The following is a 20,120-nucleotide window of genomic DNA, read 5'->3' on the forward strand; positions in this document are numbered from 1 at the left end:
CCTCGGGGCTTTTTTCAATCACTTTTCTTTCTGTGAAGCTAGTTGTTTGAGAAAGGAATTCTCACCGTGTCTAAGATTTGCATAAAATATATAGGAAACTCCCCTCATTGTTCAGAATGAGTATCTTAAGTGCTAGCAGTAAAAAATAACTTGGAGAAATGAGCTAACAGGAAGCCGCCTGCTGTAATGCTTGTGGGTGGTATGTTGATGCGTGTTGGCATATCACCTTGTTTCCCATGTTTGCAGGCTGTGAGACAGGAGGAGGAAATTTTCTGTTTTATCTGCTCTGTGCTAGTCTTGATTGTATTGGGTTTCATCCTACCCCTTCTGTTCAGCTAGTTTCCAAGGTCAACAATACTAAGCTTTTCAACTGTCTCCTTCAGGGAGAGATTTCTCAGGTCTTGATCATATTTTAAATCTCCTTAAATGTAGTCATAATATTTTTCTAAAATGGCCTAACCAGTGCTACACATAAATTCCAAGTGAGCCTTATGCTTTGCATATAGACATGTTTATATTTGTCCATTTTATCCCTTATTCCAGTCTCTAATCAGCCTAATGCCTCGTTAGCTTTGGACTGCAGCAGCACATCAAGCAGTGACAATCACTGACATAACTACATTTGTGCCCAGGTGCTTTTTGCTCTTGATGTACTTATTGGTATGATGAATTCAGTGTTTTAATTTGCGTGTCCTAGCCACCTTCTGCCTGCATGGAATTTGTTCAGACCTTTCTGGAAGTCTACATAAATCATATAAAACAGTTCCCTCTGTTCTGTGCATACTCTTCAGATAATTAAATGAGATTAGTAAAACATAATTCTTGTCCATGGGAATTGTAAGAAACTTATTCACACCATGAACTTCATGTCATGATGTTTTTAGTTATTGTTTCAATAAATTTGCCAGGTAGAGATGTCAGTTTTGCTAACTATAATTATTGAGGTTATTCCTACATCCTTTTTAAACAACAAGTAGTATATTTACTATTCTGCAGTCCTCTAGGAAACTGATGGGTTTTACTGAGAAAGTCAACATATTCTTCAGCTTTTTAACAATTTCATTCTTATGCTCCCCCTCAGGCCTGAAAACTTATTGTTTTTCAAATGCTCCAGTGTTTCTTCTTTAGACATCTTAGTTTCTGGTATGATCTCATCTTTATCATGTCTGGCATCTCTGCAATATTCCCAACATTGAAGACCAAGGCAGAAAAAGTTCTTTAGCTTCTCAGCAATTTCTTTTCTTTCCTTCCTTGCTCTTTTAGTCCCTGTGATTTAGCACACCTAATAATTATTGTACCGACTGGCTTTTTTGGCTATATTTGAAGATGTTCTTGTTGTCTCCATTTACATCAAGAAAGAACAGCAGTCACTGGAAATGAATTGCTTGTAGTAATAGAAGGCTCAGCAAATAAATTCAAAACAGTTAAAAATTGTCATCTGTGACCACAAGAATGCAAACATTTGCAGAAGTGCTTACACTTTAAGGGTGTGTGTAGATTGACTGCTTTCAGTGGGATTACTCATGTGAGCAAAGCTAATTCCATGCCTAAGTATTTTGGTTTTGATTTCTGAATTTGAAAAACTGCAAATATCAGTAAACTGAAATACTTACCAGCCACCTCTTTAATGTAATAGGATTGATGTTGAAGTCTTTAACCAGTCCAAGATCATGGTACATATGTTCTAAACAACTCAGCATCTGTGGCCAGGGATAGACAGGTTATTGGCTTGGTAAATATCACTTTAGTTTACAATACAGTGCAAAATGAATTTCCTCCTTGCAAGCCTCGTACAATTGCAGAGCCCTTTTGTTAAGATGAAAGAAAGATGTTCAAAGATTGCATGATTAAAGACAGTGCAAGAGGGGAGGTAGAGAGGTTCTGAAAGCTTTTTGAAGTAGACAGATCACTGCTGACTTCATAAGTTTTGTACAGGGCTTTGAATCACACCAGCTCTCCTTAGCAATTGTGATTCATGAATATCGTAACAATTCCTTCTCATGAAAAAGCATTGCCTTTTTTCTAATTCAGCTGGGATATGGGCTTGTTCTAATGCTTGCTGAAATCAATGGGAATTTTCCCACCGACTCCAATGGCCCTAGCTGCAGAGAAAAGGATCAGGCCCTAGCTGTATAGAAAATGACAGCAGAAAATAATACATGCCTAAAGCAGTGTGTATTCTAGACACATAGCAATGTCTTTTTCTTTCATGACTTCTTGTAAATTCTTAAATCAACTATCCTAACTTTTTTTTTGTTTGTTTAAAAAAAGATCTCAGTTAATTAAAACACAAAATTGTAGCGAGTTTGTGAACCTCCGCTCCCACAATCTGGAACTATGAATCCCAACGGCTGAAATGCAAAGGCAGGCTGTTCTTTTGAGACAGCATCTGCGCCGAAGTACAAATGGGAACACAGGTAGTATGGAACTGCCACTCCTGGTTAATCTTCTGGGTTTGAAAATAGTGCAAAAGAGAGGTATTGATAACCTGATGTATCTGTGCACATAGCAACTGCCACCAATCAAAAGTGAGCTGATTTCTAGGATTTCAGGACTGTATGTGTCTGCATTCTCATTTGTGAGAGCAAAATCTGCAGGGGGTAAAACGTAGCCATTATATTAGCAGTTCTTAGACTGTAGACTGATCCAAGAGTTATAATATGATGAGTGTAATATCACAAATACAGCCCTGGAGATATTTTTAGTTAGGTTTCTATTATTTAGGATCTTATAAACTCTCCAGAAAAATGATTTCATCTAATGAAATTTTATATACATCCAGGGAATATACATAGCTTACGTGGTAACAAGGAGGCTGGTTTTGAGTCATCTGAACAGGAAGAAAGAGACTTTCCCACAAGACTTGAGGGACAATGTCACGAGCTGATCTGTGCTCAGATCACACCACCAGTATTTTGATACAGATCACCTTGTCTCATTCCTAATCCCTGAGACAGAATATATGTTCTGCCACAGTTTCAGAAAAAGCTCTCTGAAACAATAAACCTGAGCTGGATCTAGAGGGGCTGAGTTACACTCAGGAAATGTCAGACTCCCTCCACTCACTGCCCAGAGGGCTCTGGGTGAGTCACTGGGGTGATTCAGAGTCTCAAAGCTCCTCCCCTGGAGGAGGGTGAACACACGAGGGTCTCAGCCTTCATTTAAAAAGATTAATTTTAGCCTTATCGGTCAACAGCAAAAGCTTGAATATGGGACTCTTTTAAGGCTTAAAATGAGTGAGCATTTGAGAAAGAGAATGTGAGTTTGCTGGATAGCCCTGTTACCGACATACTGCAGAGCACCACATTATTTCCTTGTTTACTGAGCACACAACAACCGTTCATTGCTAAATAAGCATTGACAGAATTGAAATGTTCTCTGTAAACATAAACCAGAGCTAAAAGGGTGAGACAAACCCATGTGGTGCTCAGGTCACCAGGGTTTGTGTGGTATCTTATTTCTGGGCAGTGCTCCTCCTTGCAGGACATGCCTGATCTCCATACCCTCTTGTTAGCAGCGTTCATGCCACCATATAATGTTTCCTAGTACTCTGAATGAGTTAGTTGCTTTGCTAAAATACTATGCTTCAGCCTGCAAGAATCCGTGGAAAATGTTTTTTTGTCTCTCCCTATTCTTTCCTAGTAGTCAGAATAACAATGAGCCAACAGTGTTATGGTCCACCTGGCAAGTCGTGATTCTCCCTTGCTTGAAAGACCTGACAGGCATTCAAAAGATGGGGCAAGCCATTTTGCCTGAGCAACTGTATGGCTGTGGTGCAGAGAAATAGGGCTGGAGAGGGAGCAATAATTGCAGAGCATCCGCCTCAGCTTGGCGTGGGCCACGCAAGGAAAGCTCTGCCAGCCTCTGCAAATGGGAGACGGACCAGAACACCACCAGAGAGTCCTTCTGTTATTCTACCAGCCAGATGAAATATCTTGAATGAAATATGCTATTTCTGGGGGGTGGGGTTTGGAATATTTTTCCTTGTCATGTTCATCTAGAAATACTGAACCAGATTGACTCTGTACGTGTAATATTTTATTGAAAATTTAACTGTGCCGCTAGTGTCACCCAATCCTTCCCTTAAGAAAAACTCAGCACTAAAACCCTAATTTAGTCCTGTCCTCCCTTATGTTTTCCCTAGGTGAGATTTACTTAGATCTGTTGAATCTATTTTTACACTATATTATAAGCTGGCCATTGGAGACGCATCCTCCTTCTTTTTGTTTCTGCAGAGGCACACTGGACCTTCTAGAAGCTTCCATAATACAGACGACGAACAAAAGCAAGAAGAATAATGATAGTACTAATAGGCTGGGCATGCAGATTTGCAACCTCTTCAGAAAGTGCTACAGAAAAACCCTTGCATAAAAGGGTATGAATCAATGCATGCACCTCAGCCTGGATTCATACAGCAGCAGGTTGCTCCATTGATTTATAAGGGGTTACTAATCATTTGCTTAAAATTAAGCATATACTTTCCCAGGGGTCGATTTGTTCAGATAAGATGGCATGAGAGAACTCATGTGGCGTTAATGATAGTGCACAGATCTTTATGGGACATTACTAGGCAATGAACAATGAAAAGATTAAAAAAAATAAAGAGAAGAAGTCAAGGTCTTATAAGCAGTAAAATGTATTTGGTATCTGTAGAGAAAAAGTACTGTATTCTGGTGTGATACAATCAAAATACAGCACTATATTTTAAGTATACTAGTCTGGTTTCCTGATTTAAAAAAAGTAATTTTAAACTTACAAAACAGGAAATCTAAAATAAAAAAAAATTAGGTAAGGAATAGAAAAAGAAAAAAAAAACCTCCTTCAGATTATCCCCAATGGCTATTTTGGCCTTGTTTGTCCTCAGAAAGAGTACTAACCCAGCAAAGGGTGCTGTTGAAGGGGGGCTAATCCCTAGGGGTATGTCTTCACTGTGGAAAGGAATATTTTTCTCGATCACGGTCTCAGCAGGGACAAAGCACATCGAGGACCTCTTTGGCTCTTAGCTCCTCAGCCAGCAGAGGTTGCACCTGTATTCACCACAGGGTAGCTCGAGTCAGCTGCATAAGATGGTCAGCTTTTCACAATCATGTCAAGGCTTCAGAGCAGCAAAGACCTCCAAGGGGTCTGTGCCAGTTTCATTGACTGGTGGGATCCCTGACCTGTGACTGGGATTGCACAAGGGTCTGCACGCGGGTGGTGCAGAGACCTGGCATCCTGCAAACCTGCAGCCAAATTTACCTCCTAGTTACTTGCTTGTAAGCCCAAACTGCTATTTAATCACTGTATCATTACCTCATTGGGCTCCCACAGCCAGACGTCAAACGTTGGTTTCCGAAGAGCTTCGATGGTCTCTTGGGACAGCATGTACTGTGGATGAAACGGCAGGCAGCTTTACTGAGGGCACCCTGCCTCTGCGCGCGGTTCCAGTCGCACGTCTCTGAAACTCCCCAGGGCCCTGCTCATGTTGGTTTTGGCCTCATTTCCCAAGGAAAAAGTTCTCTCTCTCTGTCTTTCTCCTTTTTCTCCCAGTAACTCTAGAGCCAGCAGGCCACTCTTGGTCAAAAGCAGTAAGTTCTGCAATTTTTGTGAAAAAAAAGTCACCGAATACGGAGGACATGCTGGGTGGCTGCTGACATGCACGGCTCCTAACGAGCCACAGCACAGCTGCCTCTCGCAAGCAGGCCAGCTAAGGGAGAGCAGCTCCGGGATGTGGGGGCAGACGGAGACATTTGTGGTGGGGCAAGGGATGTGGAAGATTTGGGAGAAAAGAGAGAAGTGAGGAGATGCTATGGAGGGGGTTGCCAGTGGAGGGATATAGGTTATTTCAGCAAAGAGATGTAAAGGGAGTAGGATGCTGATCCGTCCCCCACTGCATTAATTCCACTGCTAGCAAAACAATTTAGTGCATTTAGTGCATCCAATTGTGGCTAGATAATATGAAATGTATATGTTTATAATTTTAAAGTAGTTGGTGTAATATATTGAGTTTCAGATGATTTATAGTCTCATTCTGAGTATTTATTCAAGAAGTCCCACTTTTTCAAATTGGTTGTCAGCCTGTAAGATTTACGTAATTTTTTATCTTTATGCTCAGTGGCTCAAAACAAAATCCAGTTCATCATCCAGCTAGGATTTGTTTATAAAAAGAAGAAAAGAATGTGGGGGGTTAAAAGATCAGGGAAGAATCTGGACATTACTGGATCATATTTTTTAGACTCTATTGATCAAAGTCTTTTTGGAACACAAAAACCTTGTAGCTTTAATTGGCCCATTTACCATGCCTGTCTGTAATTAGTTTGGGTTTACTATACTGAGAATCTGAATGAAATTATTTGAGCCATCAAATTGTTGATATTGAATTAAGATTCAGGGAAGAATAACACTGAAGATGTATTTTCCTTCTGGAGAAGGCAACAGTTTTTGATTTTGCATATATAACGTACATTTAACATGATGTTCTGCCAGAAATCTGTGAATTAGAAATACTGATGTGTTATTTAATAATGGTGTGGTAGTGGCCACTTCTTCTTTCAGGAGAATCATCGCCTCTTAGCCTAACTGACATTGGACAAATCCATCATCTCAAAGGTGATAATAAATGTCACGGATCTGGCAAACAGAATCCAAAATTCTTCTGAAGCCAAAAACCTTATGAGCTTTGTTCTCTGGACAATAGAGTATCAGTTTACCCTGCAGTCAGTCAATACAACTCTCCATAGGATTTGTTGTTAATTCAAGTCCCGATATTATAGCAATAGATCAAAGTTGAAGGGATAGCTGGCATAAATACTTATCAAAGAAAAAAAACAGTTTTAGAATGGTTATGTTTGCCCTATATTGGGCAAAATTTAATTTGAAAAAACATAAGTCTAATGATGCCCACTTCATAGACCTAGACGTCACTTTTACTAGGCAGGGCAAAATAAATGGCAGTCTTCTAATAACATGGCCAGAACTTATAATTCATTGCTCTGCAAGGCTCTGAAGACAAATTTGCAAGGATGAATGTTGTATTATACAGCCAGGTCACATGTGACCATGTGAACTTGAAAGCCAGTGAGACAGCTTTGATCTGTGCAAGCAAATGACCACTGTTAAACTATAATTTGCACATGTGTGACCTGGTGTTTTGTCAAGGTGCGAGTTGGGCACTGAGCAGCTGCATCCTGGCAGCTTCAAATAATTCCTGTGGAGAGGACTGCAGGTGCTAGGACCAAATATCCTGTGTGTTTCATGGTTTTGGCCCCATTCGCCACTGTGAATTTGTACTTGAGTGTACCCAGTAGACATTTTTCTTCAAACATTGACATTTTCTCTAGTAAATACACTAACTCATTTTCACAGTGGCAATGAATCATCCTGGAGAGAGTCCAATGTAGCATTTTCTCTTTGTTTTCCCAACTGAAGCATCCCATAAATTACTTTTTAAATTAGAAAATAATCCATTAGGATAAAACAGGAAGCAGCACAATTTTCAATTAGAATACAACATTATAGGCTATTTTTGATTGTGTGCTACAAGCATGCAGAATAAGCAAATATTACTAAAGGAAAGAGCATTAAATGTTGACAAGTGCAAAATGGTCATTAACATTTCAAACACTAATGAGATTTCAAGTATTAAAGACTACTGAGGATCCAACTCTAAGCCCATTGCAGGCAATGACAGCTTTTCCACTGGCTTCCAGGAATTTTGGATCAGGCCCTGGGTTTAGAATAATTAAGTGATAGATGGCTAGGGAGTCTTGCATTGTAAAATGACATTTGTCAGGATGGCAAGCATGTGTTAGGATTTGGATAAGAATGAGTATTATATGGTACCTTTGGGTAGGAGGGTACATCCCGCCGGAGAGTTGGCCTCTTGTTTTCATCCAAAAAGCTGTACTTGCAGGGACAGTTAGTCCTGAAATGAAATATTCAGCCCTTAGCATTGCGGGAACAGCACTGCTTGGTCTTGAAAAATGCCAGATGTATTTTGGTCTTTTGGTAGGCATTGCCTGGAGATTTTGCCACTTCCCAGCCTCTCCTTTTCTAATCTGGTGTTGCTCAAATGCTTTAAAAGTGTGAGCCTCTTTAGGATATTCTCCCCTTGTTCAACACTCCCATCTCCCTTTCTCCATGTATTTGAATTCAGACTAGGAGTGTCTTTCTTCAGTCGTGTATCCATGGATACCCAACCCCTTCTATTTAAACCTACTAACTTTCCTTTTAGCAAACAGCTTGCGTCGACCCGTGCCATACCAGCGTGCTTTTCAGACTCGGAGGCTGCACCAGCACTAGTAAATAAAACAGCCTGCAACTCTGCTGTGCCCCTAATGCCGGTTGGTATGGCAGAACTCACCGCCTCGCAGCTAAAGATTTACGTCCCCGAGAGAGCAGTCTCGCCTCACACTTCGTGTTAGGCAAGCTGTCTCATCCATGCAGTGCCCCTAGCCTGTGCTGTGGCAGCCATCCGGGAGAGTTGGGCAGGAACGCCTGAATGCTGCCAGGATCGCACCGTACTGCACCGATCATGTGATGTTGATCTGCCTGCATTTTGCGTTTAACCCTGGAGACCCAATATTTGGGTTATCCTCTCTCATTTTCCAACCCCCCCTACCAAATGAACCTAAAAGAAAGCCCCAAATGAAACCGACTAAAACATTCCAGTAACTTTATCTGTCCCCTTTTTCAGGATTTTGCAATTTTGTATTGCATCTCTTTTTAATGCCTCTCTGTTGGGAATTGGCCCACATCTCTCTTATTTTTCCTCTTGTCTTTGATCTCTGCTATCATTTCTGATGGCATTGTCTGAATCCTTTGCAAAATTATTTTATCTTTTAGTTCATGCTGGTCAGCAGGCTTCAAACAGCTGCCTTCTCCTGCCCTGTTTAAGGAGATTCTCAGCTGGTGAAAAGCTGTCTGAATCATTTCTAAACCCATTTTCTCAAAACTCCACTGTGAGGAGTATTAGTGGGATAAAAATAGTGAGATTGGGGCATTCCTTGCCCTAATGGGAACTGGCTGCCAGGGTTAGCCGCAGGTCAGCCAACCACCGTATTTCATAGCTGTCGTAAGACTTAGAAGCCTTCATCCTACCACACTGGGGAACACCCCAGAGCCAGGATGCATCAGGCCCTTACAAATATAAAACTGTATCTGTAAGTGATCATAATTTCAAAAGACACTATAATGTTATTAGTGTCTGCCAATAGTGAGCACAAAAAGCAGACCAGCAAAAAAAAACAAGTCAAGTTGATGCCAGTAGAGCTGCTTTGCTCTTCTGCTGAGTAGAAATGCACATATCACTATGCGTGATGACTTTTATAAACCTAGCTGTTCATCATTATCCTGTTGCTTGGTAAATGTAAATGTAAGAATATGTAACTATAGATGAATATAGCTATATATATTGCAATATTATTAAAGGAATATATGCACACACACATATACATGAGTTTAGTTTAGATGTAATATCTAAATCTAACTGCAACACTTTATGTGGCAAACGACATACTGCACAGGGGATGACAAGTCAAAATAGGACCAAAACCATTTCTGCTTGCCCTGGGATGCCTCCATCCCCCGCAACACGCATGCCCTTGCACCGGTGCGGGCGTCTGTTTGTGGAGCTGCCCGGGGACAAGGCGCCCCAGCCTGGGGTCACCGCTTCTGATGGCATTGCACTGGCGGAGATGTGGTTGCCGAGGGAAGGAGAAACTACGTGCTGTTCCTTGGCACCTTGCTCCCAGGTCCTGCTTAATGGCAAGACCACACAAGGAGCACCCTCTCCTCACTCGTACACCAGAAGAAAGGTGACTCACAGCAACCCCTGACTATGTGCTGAACCTGGCCAGGATTTTGTGCAAGCCTTTCTGCGTTACTGGTGTGGGACCTCAGTTTTCACCTTACATTACAAAGGAGAAACGGTGATGTGGTGGAGCGTGGGAGTGTGTCTGTGGGACAAAGAATTGGAGATATGAGATCAACAAAAAGCACACCCAGTTCTACGGACTACCTTTTGCATGTATATATTACATGTTTTTCCAAGCTCCACATGGAAGAACAGTTGCAGGTAACTGTCACTGACAAGAAAAGCAGATCAGTATGGCACAATGTGATGCTGGGCAGAGAGAGTTAGACCTCTACTTTAACTAAAGCATCTATGCAACTCCCATGGTAGCTAGGAGCAAGTTAGCTTGGGTGCCCGCACCCAGCGTTATGTGCTGCTGAGTAATACATCTGTTTTTACCACAGCTTTTGCACATCATGTTCCATGCTGGTCTCTGACTTTTGAGGTACCAGCTGCCAGTGATTATAACTGCCACGAACCACCAGCAAAAAATTCACTTTGCCTTTGTTCACTGCGAAGGTACCACCGTCACCCAGAAAAAGGGGAGCTGCAGCTGCCCCCATAGCTCAGCCCATCTGACTGAACAGCAGCCCCCAGCATGGTGCTGCTTCAGCACACGTGCCACAAGTGCAAGCAGGCACAAAAGGGCCTATGGGCTGTCCTAGGACCCAGCAGGAGGGATGAGAAGGGACTTAGGGACAAGTATGTGCAGGACTGAGCTGTTTTCCTGGGGTGATGACTCCAGGAGCGAGAGCAGTTTGCATTTTACACCCACCCAGGCAGAGGGACATTGCTGTACTGTGCTCGTGAGAAGCTGGCTGTGGGCCATGGCACCCGGTTTCATCTGCAGCAGGGGCTGAAAGGATGGCAGAGACTGGCTTTGCTTCCAGAGCAGACTTGATATTTCTTGCAACAAGGCGATAGGGCTGTCAGGAGGGCAGACAACGACATAGGTTGTTCGTGTACCATGGATTTACAGCCGCTCCAACTTCAAGGCCAAATGTCCGAGGCTGCCTAGATCTCTGGCTACTTTCTTGAGTGTCTGGCTCCTGTTGGAGCCTGTGCTACTCTTGTCTTGCCGTCTGTCAGTACCTGACCTAGCCAGACCCCAGACAGTGAGGGTCTGCCAATGCATATCACACTCAAAATTCCTGCTTGAGAGACGATGGCGCCTCAAAGCCAGATCAGCAACTTGATGCTGCCCAGACCCATCTGGCCTGAAAACTCCAGAGATGCAAACAGTCATCCTGGTCATAAGAGAGGGATGACTGATCACAAGGAAGATTCAGCCAGATCCAGAGCAGGCTGTGCTGTGCAGATGTAGCACTCTCCATTCCTGTTTTTCTTGTTAAATGGATAGCTTAACATACTGCTGTTTATATTACAAAATATAGATTGTAAAATGACAAGATCTGTGACAGGAATGAGTCATGGCTGTTGCTGGAACAGTCTTGTAGTTCCTGATGTATGTGGTGTTAACTGTGTGAATGTGAAGCTGTCATAACTTCTTTTTTGGTTTTAGTTTTCTATCTGCCTATGCATCTCTAGACTCGTCAATGCAACTCTCCCAGCTCCCCATAGCATTTGAGGAAAAATAAAGACACATGCATGCACGCACACATTATTCACAGCACATCAAGCATAGATCAGTATATGTGTTTTCATGTTTGCTGCCAATCTGAGCTCTGATTTTTCTAATGAGATTTCCTCGCACACCTGAACAAGAAATGATGCAAGCCTCAGGGCAAACTGCAATCCATCACACTGGTATAAATCTGGAGCAGATCTTCTGAGGTTAATAATGTAATTAATAATGTAAGTTAATAATACTCTCCATTTATGCTAGTATGACAGCTGAATTTGGCCTTAGACTTTATAGGAATATATTAATACCCTGCCTCCTGACATATCTGGATAGTAACATTTATAAAAGCCAGTGCTTATAAAGCGTAGTTCTTTTAGCAAATCTCCCATTGTCCTCGATGGGAAATAATTTTGATTAAAGGTCAGAGAATTTGACCCCAAATGAAGAAAAAGAGAGACTTTCAAGATAACATAGTTACATTTGCTGAGAAAAATCCCCTTCACCTACAGTTTGAGCAGTGTGGTAAACCCCTTTTCAGTAACCTTCCCAGAAGTATTCATAATCTCACAGTGATGATTTGTTTGTCCTAATGGGGCATATTGGTGACATAGGGGGTAGACTCTCCAGCTGAGACCACATACCATATAAAATGCAATTTTTTCTGCTGTTGTTTTAATTACAGGGAAACCAAGCTTGACAATTGCAGAATGAGCCCTTTAATTAGAAAGCAAATTCCCACATTCCTGTTGAAATTGAAATGGCCACTTTATAATAGCATGAGATCATAATTAGAAGAACTGCTACGTATTTATTTGATATTTTCCCAGACTATGGTTTAAATCTTACTGGATCTAATTCGAATGTTATCTCTTTCCCAAGCAAATGCTTCACTTTGCAGAAGTGCTTTTCCCTTTCCCTCTCTCCAAAAAACTGAGTGAAGAGTTTCTGTTCTACATGGTGAAACACAGGAAAAAGTTACTCTGTGCTGAAGGACTTCTTTTCTCTAATCATGAAGCCTGCACTATTTTAACTGATGAATGGCTATAAACTTTCAAATGTAACAGGCTGTTAAATTAAAGCCAGTGTCCTTAACAGTTATTGGTTTCCTTGCCCCTATACTTTTGAACCCAGAATGTAACTGTTCTGCAGAAATGTTGCACTAGTATTGGAAAACAGATGCTTACTTCTTCAGTTAGATCCAAAGCAGAACTTACCTGGTGCTTCTTGCTGCCATTTCCTCCCTCATCTTTTTAATGTCACTCTTGCATTTCTCAATCTCCACTACTTTCAGGCCTTCTACTGTCAACAAAGGAAAACAACAGGAGTGTTACCATGGTGAAACTCGAAGGATCTCATTTCAGCAATTGTACAAACTTTCAAAGGGCTTGTAACAGTGGGGTTATCCAGTGAGCGAGGTACTTCTTACAGTCCACACTGGTTCTCACATATGCAGGTGCTGCCAAAGCGATGTATCTTGAAAACCCACAGGAGTTCTTTGCTGCCAATTTTAGATAATAGCTTGAGTATTTTAATTCACAGAACGGTTATAACATCCATCTTTTCCACGATTGTTCGCAGCAGTCAGCTGTTCTGATGCCTTTACTTCTCTGCTGTTGAACACTAATCAAAGGGGCTCCTGAGCAAAAACCCTCCAGTGATGGGATGACAAGCGCAGCTAGACAAACATGTCCCAGTAGGATTAGAAATCCCATTAAGATAAAAGGTTTTAATTTGAAAGTTCACACAGAGCATTAAGGAGCTCTGAGAGGCATTACTAGCTACTAAGAAATCAGAGAGAGAATGCAGGAGAGAGAGAGAGAGAGATAAATGTTGAAAAGTTTTGACTCTAAGAATTGATTTCATTGTGCTTAAGTATTGAAGATCTGTCACTTTTTTTTTGCAAATCAATTTTGTAATCAAAGGTTATTTCTGCATGCAGCACAAAAATCCTATGTTCCTCTTCTGTATGTAATTATGAGAGCCACAAGGCAAAAATTGTGATTGCTTGTTTATGTTGCAATGCATTTCATTTCACCTAGCTGTGAGAACCTAATGCAGTGCAAATATGTGAATATTCTCCCTTTTCTTTCCCTCTGGTTGAATTATCAGCATTCTCAAGGACGTAATATAGCACCATTTATTAAGTGCATGTCATTCACATGGAATCATTTCACAGCTCGTTTGTTTACTGAACTCATTGTTTGCACGGACAAGCTGTGGTTCAGGGAACTCAAGGGAACGTGTAATTGTACAATCAGTACTCAATCACTTTCTTATAAAATAATAGTCAGAATCATCATACTTATCTGGAGGGTTACATATAAGTGACGAAAAACTGCTTTGGAAGGGCAGAACTCTGGAGATCAGCAGAGACCTCATTTTTTATTTATTTATGCTAGTGATTGCTTTTGGATGAGGAATAGGGACAGGGAAAAGCAGTAGAGGTATATAAACCAAGTCCAAAACATTACATATCAAAAGAGGAAAAGAAAAAGGTTTTGAGTTATGCTGGAATATAGGGACACCATCCACTTAAAAATCACATTTCCAGATGATTTTTTTTTTGTCTAGCATTGTTATAAGCAATTTCTTTGGGTGATCACTGTTGAAAGGGATGATACAGGTAAGATGCTGTCCTGCTTATTTGGTATCTACTCTGGGGATCTGGCTGCACTTTTCTGGGTACTCAGTTCAGCTGTTTTGTTGATGGTCAGCTGCAGCTGACCTGCAGCCCCTGCACTACTGTATACCACCCCCATGCATTTCTCTGGGAGAAGCTCATGGCAGTCCATTTGCCAAAATGCCTAAATGGGTGGCCAGTTCATATCAGAAGCAGTGGGAATAAAGCAGAGCATCAGACTGACAAGGCAGTGGGGCAGGCAACTGCATAGAGTAGGAGAGAGATGGTGCAAAAAGACAGCCCTGAGCATTTTTGGATTTGTCTCTCTTTAGTTTTCTCCCAAAACCTTCCTGGGAAGCAGAGAATTTACATAATTATTTTCTTAAGGTAGATGTGAGACGCTTGCAAATTGTAAAGGGTTTTGCCAGCTTCCTTATTCATGTGTTGGCTGCTGTGTGAACACTGGGACAAAGTAAAGCCATGGAACAAAGCATTTCCAATGCTTTCCCTGCACCGATATGTTTTCCAAGGGGAAGTCACAAGCTTTAGATAGGATTTAAAAATCAGTTAAAAGATCTGGCTCCTAAAAACAATTTTCTGTGATTCTGTCTCTAAACAGTAACGGGAAGGAAGCTGAGAACATATTATGTGAGGTGCAGATGTAGAGCTGTCATGAACTCTTATTCCCACACACGTCCCCTCTGGGGAAGAAAACCTGGAGATCACATGTGAAACTGGTGGAAAAGGGATTTCTGAAGGAGATAGGAGAAAAGGCAAAACAAAAGCACAATTCTACTCACATTTTGCTTGCAAATGATAAATGGCCTTGTCATGTGCACTGATTAAGGGCTCATTATATTATTCTGCAGCAAGAAATACCTCTGAAAAGACCCTGTGCTGTCTAAAGAAATCCTTGGGCTGAATCCAGTACTGAAACATGGCTCTTACGGCAACCGCTGGGAGCCTTGCCTGAGTAAGGAGTCTGGATTCTTCCTTCCCCTCACAGTTTTGCCTTTTAAATATGAAAGCCTAGGATTATTTCAAAATGTTGCGGATTTGGCTCTGATGCAAATTCTGGAAGTCCAATTTTGAGCAGATGGGTGCTCTTGTAGACAGGCAACCCAGGGAGCTCCTTCCCACAGGCTGAGGCTGCTGGAGATGTGATCACAAGCACTGAGGCAGAATGGCAGCAGATTGCTGCATCTGCTGTTATTTCTATCAGCAGAGAGACAGAGTTAAAAAAAGAAGCCTTATTTGGGGAGCAGTGAATTTAGCTCACCTGCATGGCATGGCAGCTCCAGGAATGCTGCCTTCCCTAAACCAACAAAAAAGTGCTGTATAGTGCAAATGCACAACTCTTTCCCTCCGGCAGCTGCATGTGGATCTTTGTTATCTCCCTCCACCGTTGCAGGGCTGCTGGTGCTGAAAGGCAGTTTGTGCAGGGTACAGCCAGGAGTCCCAGTGGCATCGGGGAGAGACCGGGGAGAGAGCCAGTGGACAAAAGCAGCCCTTAGCTGTCTGGGATAGTCATTTCCCCCTTGCTGCTGGGGAGTAGGAAGACCCATAGAAACACTTGCCTCATTTGCTCTAGTCTGTGGATCTAGCCTAAAGCACTGGAACTGGTTAGAAATTTCATAGAAATCAGAAAAATCACTGTTCTCATAGAAAATGCAGAGCAACAGAGGGGGGGGTGGAGGGACAAAACAATAAATCAGTGGTGCCTTTGCTACCTGGATTCCTTGCAGGGGTCTGCGCTGGGGCTAGGCATGTTGCAAGATGCCCAGTCCACAGACATGGGCTGTGGGGCGGACTTCACCAGGAGGGCTGCCACTGCACCGGGGCTTTTGGAAAGCCCTAGCCTCAGGGCAGTCTGTTGCTGGGGTGGCCTCTGGGAGAGGGTCCCCTGCAGCTGCTCCTTGAATAGGACATTTTTTCCTTTCCCTGCTGACAAAGGCATCAGCTTCACTGAGCAGCTGCAGGGTCAAGGTAGCTTCTAGTTGGGGGAAATTTCAAGAAAACAACTTTTTCCATGAACTGGAACCTTTTTTTTTTTCTTTTTTTTCCAGCCAGCTTTAGTGAGAAAGCACTTTTTGCAGCTGTAGTGTTGGGGAAGATTCTGTCCATTTCTGACTTAGATGTTGCATATCAATGAGGATTTGACCTTTGATGTCAAAACTGTGCTATGTGACAGTGCCTTATTCAGATCCCTGCCCTGTCTTTCTTGAATCTGTTTTATGCATAACATACTAAAAAACTACAAGGCAGATGCTGCCTGGAAAAAGCAGAAAAGGAGCTCTTTGACCAGATGAACTTTACTTTGTTGCTGCATGGTAACTAAAAACAATTGTATTACTGTCAACACATGAAGCAAGCAAGGAAAACTAGAAATGATACTGTGCGCCTGCTCTGTTCTCGTTTTCAGCCAGGAAATAGGGCCTGCGAGGTGTGGATTTCTGTGTTCGCAACCCAGAAATCGCTACCTCTTAAGATCCGAAGAAGTACCCTTTGGTTGTATTTAAATATACATTATGCTGCATATTTATTGATACTTCTGATATCATACCTTATTTATGCCACATGTAGTATGCACACATGCAGATATGATTATGCTGCAGGGTAAGTCCTAACCCCATTTCAGTCCCACACACAGTAGAAAAAGGCAGAGGGAGGGAGTGTAACATACACTTATTAGAAATATATTCAGACCTGAGTGCTCATGATGGACTTTAGCCAGTAGTAAGAACAAACCCGATCGAATTCATTTTAATATACAGTAAATGTATTTCTGAAAGGACAGAGTCTAAAGGAAAGACAAAATGTTTGTCCTGTGCAAATATCCAACATAATTAATGTGGGAGAAGGCAGCTACATTATCCTCCTTTAATTAATTTAAAAAAGTAGTAGCGAGCTTGAAGGCAAATAAAGGGACACTCACATTCAACTTTTTTCTCCAGCATTGCCAAGTGATTAGCTACTTCCGTTTTCATTTCATTGATTTTAAAAGCCCTGAAAAGAAAACCCTCATATATTAATGTTATACATATAGTGCCATATCTATACTATCTACAAAAGATTTTGTGTTAGAAATGTCTACATTTTTCAGAGGATGGATTACTCCAACTGTGATTGCCATAAAGAAAATAAAATTTGCCACAGAAATGTAAAACTTTTGGTGGAAAATACACATATGTTCAAGGGATTTCAGAAAAATTAAAACCAAATGATTTTGTTATGGCTCCGGGAATCTACCATGGCTCTGAAACACTTCGACACCCCCTCTCTCAGCAGCAGCTTGTTATTGTACCCCTTAGGGAAGCAAAGTTAAATTGACAATGCTTCATCTAACAGCAGCATCTCAGTGTTTTTACACCTCTGAAGCTCTCCTCCTTTCGAATTATGGTGGTGATTTGCTGAGCTAGGGTGGAATAGATCTCTCTTATTGAAAGCAGCTGGAATAAAATAAGCAGCAATATAGACTTCAGAAATCCTGTTTGAGGAGAGGCATATTTGTGTGATAATGGAAAAAAACAAAACAAATCAGATGATTTTAATGCTCTATGAAGAAGCATTTCTTTTGCTTCCTAAGAGGACAGAAACACAACAAAAACATTTATATTTGATACTTGATCTCCTTTTTAGTGCAAAGATATGCCAAAATCACTTCTGGTTTAAGCTACTGTATTGCTTTTAGTGGGAAACACATGTGTACCAGGCTTAAATTTGGCAGGAAGAGTGGGATTTGAAGATCCTAAGTGTCCCTTTGGCTCCTGTGAAAAGCTCACTTCAGCCCAATAAAAGAAATAGAATTTTAAATTGATAATAATGCTGTTCAGTTTCTTACCTTGAGAATTGCTCAGCAATCTGTCCCAATAAATTCTGGAACAATTCTTCTTTCTCTAGAAAAATAAAAGGGAGAAATAACAGAAAATGATACAGAGAAAAAGGCACAATGAACTCTCCTGCAAACTTGTATCTGCAGACTTCCAACTCTGATGATGAAACATTTAGCCAAAAAGTCATTCTGGTCCTTTGAATAGTGACACCATTTGGGAATGCAGATTAGTCTACGATTCCTCTTTCCACATAGCTGCTAGTTTCTTTGATTATATCCCTACTGCGGATTACAGTCAGGACTTTCTGAAAGATTTTCGGAGGTGCTGGATCTCTGAAAGACATCTTATTTTATTATTTACTAAGACAGTGCACTCTGAAAAGGAGACCCCTTTCACATTTCTGAGGTGGGACACCCTGAACTGCCACTTGCTTTTGAAAGGTTTGGCTCACTGTGTGGCCTCTGGCTCACAAGGACTCCCTTCATTCATCAGAAATAGAATTTTAAATTGATAATAATGCTGTTCAGTACTGAAGCATCCAGAAACAACACAACAGTGCTTACGAATGGAAGAAAACCCAGCTTGCCTGTCTGATTTATGCTGTAACATTACACTTGAGACCTATTTTTTGGCGCAAATTTGTGAAGAACATACAGCTATGCATAAACTTCATGCAAGTCCAAGGTGCCAGACTGACCATCCTTGCAGAATGAAGACCACCCTGCAGAGTTTGTGGGATGGCCCCAGCAGGACAATTGTAGTACAAATTTTCTAACCCCTTTTCCCTTGAAAATAAAACTTGGGCAGACCCAGCATAGCGCTGAGCCTGCGGGAGGGAGCTCCAGCTAAAAGATCCCGTCGCTGCCAGTGCCGGCTGAGTTGCTCTGGTGTCGGCAGCTCTGGGAGCTCTGGTGTAGGTACCTCCCTGCCTCCTACTGCCAACTTCAGCACTGTGGCACTTAAAACCAGCTCAGGAAAGCCCCAGTCCCTTTCCTGAGACTCTCAGAAGACTGCAATCAGTAATGCAGGAAAAAACAAGTTCTTAAAACAAGACCTTAGCTTGTAAGGGACAGTATATTTTAGGAAGGAAGAAGCAGAACAATAGCAACGTTTTCTGCTCTTTCGGTGTGTCCACACTGCATTCACACAGGCAGAGGAAGTGTAAACCGTGTTTGCTGAGCTCTGAGCTGCAGTACCTACATTGCTCCCAGTTCGCCCCACCAGTTTATTTAATCTGCACTATGCTGCAGTGGTTCTCATGCCTACAATGTGGATGTACTCTTGGTCTGTCATGAGCAAGAAGCAGAAACATTTGCATGCTTTCATACACCCCCCCCCCCCAGACTACAGAACACCCCTGTTCACCCTAAGTAGAAATACCCGACTGACATTTCTGAAGGTACTTCTTGTGTTTGTCTGAGGGAACAAAATGCCTCATGAGTACAATCACCTGGACAAAATGCATCAGACGAAAACATAGCCCAGCATTTACAACATATTTCTAAATAATCGTCCTGTACCTGTTGAAAGGATTTGCAGTTCCTCAGATATTAGAGATGTCAGAGATACTTGTCAGGAACATTTGCTTTTCTGTTCAAAATGATTTGGCTACTGCGCCCTACGTCTCTAAACTGGAGCAAGCAAGCACTTGCTTCTCTGAACATCTCAGATCTAATTCACTCTTTTCTGGTGTGACCCGGCTCCCAGTGGAGCGGCCAGCAGAGCAAATGCAGAGACTAGTTCTTATTACGGAGGCTCGTTTTTCAGCTTCCTCCCCAAAAACGTTCGAAACTAAAACTGAAAATCAAAGGGCTGAAGCAAAACAAACACGGCTTCCTATGTAAAACGGCAGGGAAGCTTACCGTCCGCAGCACCTGGGGTGTCACCCGAGCCCAGCAGCAAGAACGAACACAGAAACCTGTGTCCTCTCACTTCGCTGCTGCTCGGCGCTCTGACAGCGGCTGTAGCACGCGAGAGACTGACAAGTTCCCTATAAACAGTGTTCCAGTAAAAAAAAAAAAATCTTACTTTCACTCCCTCCCCCTGTCAAAACTCGCTTGGAGTACTAGGACATTCTAATCCAGGGAACAGTCAGCTGCAATCTGATGTTTATAGATGTAATAAAAGACTTTCAAAACGAAGATGTATGTTTTTATAACCCTAGGGTGCAGTAAAGATATATGACTAAGAGTGGCAGTTCTCCTCATCTTAAAGAGACAAAGATCCATTTCTTGCACCCTGTTCCCGTCA

At 41.9% G+C, this 20,120-nt stretch overlaps 1 protein-coding gene across 3 annotated transcripts in view; it reads right to left on the bottom strand.

Annotated features, from left to right (window-relative positions):
• Window positions 1-20,120, bottom strand: part of PDE9A (phosphodiesterase 9A) — a 49,562-nt gene that overhangs the window by 10,709 nt on the left and 18,733 nt on the right. For 2 of the 3 annotated variants that reach the window (XM_013941645.2, XM_067289759.1), the window contains 6 exons: window positions 17,879-17,933; window positions 16,973-17,043; window positions 12,632-12,716; window positions 7,822-7,903; window positions 5,293-5,367; window positions 1,614-1,700 (listed from right to left, as the gene is read on the bottom strand). In XM_013941645.2, coding sequence (XP_013797099.1) covers window positions 1,614-1,700; window positions 5,293-5,367; window positions 7,822-7,903; window positions 12,632-12,716; window positions 16,973-17,043; window positions 17,879-17,933 — 455 coding nt within the window. Of the gene's footprint in view, window positions 1-1,613; window positions 1,701-5,292; window positions 5,368-7,821; window positions 7,904-12,631; window positions 12,717-16,972; window positions 17,044-17,878; window positions 17,934-19,732; window positions 19,811-20,120 lie in introns of those variants that run through there. The other variant, XM_067289760.1, reaches the window with a different exon arrangement.

The sequence above is a fragment of the Apteryx mantelli genome, chromosome 1, assembly GCF_036417845.1.
Source record: "Apteryx mantelli isolate bAptMan1 chromosome 1, bAptMan1.hap1, whole genome shotgun sequence".
NCBI lineage: Eukaryota > Metazoa > Chordata > Aves > Apterygiformes > Apterygidae > Apteryx > Apteryx mantelli.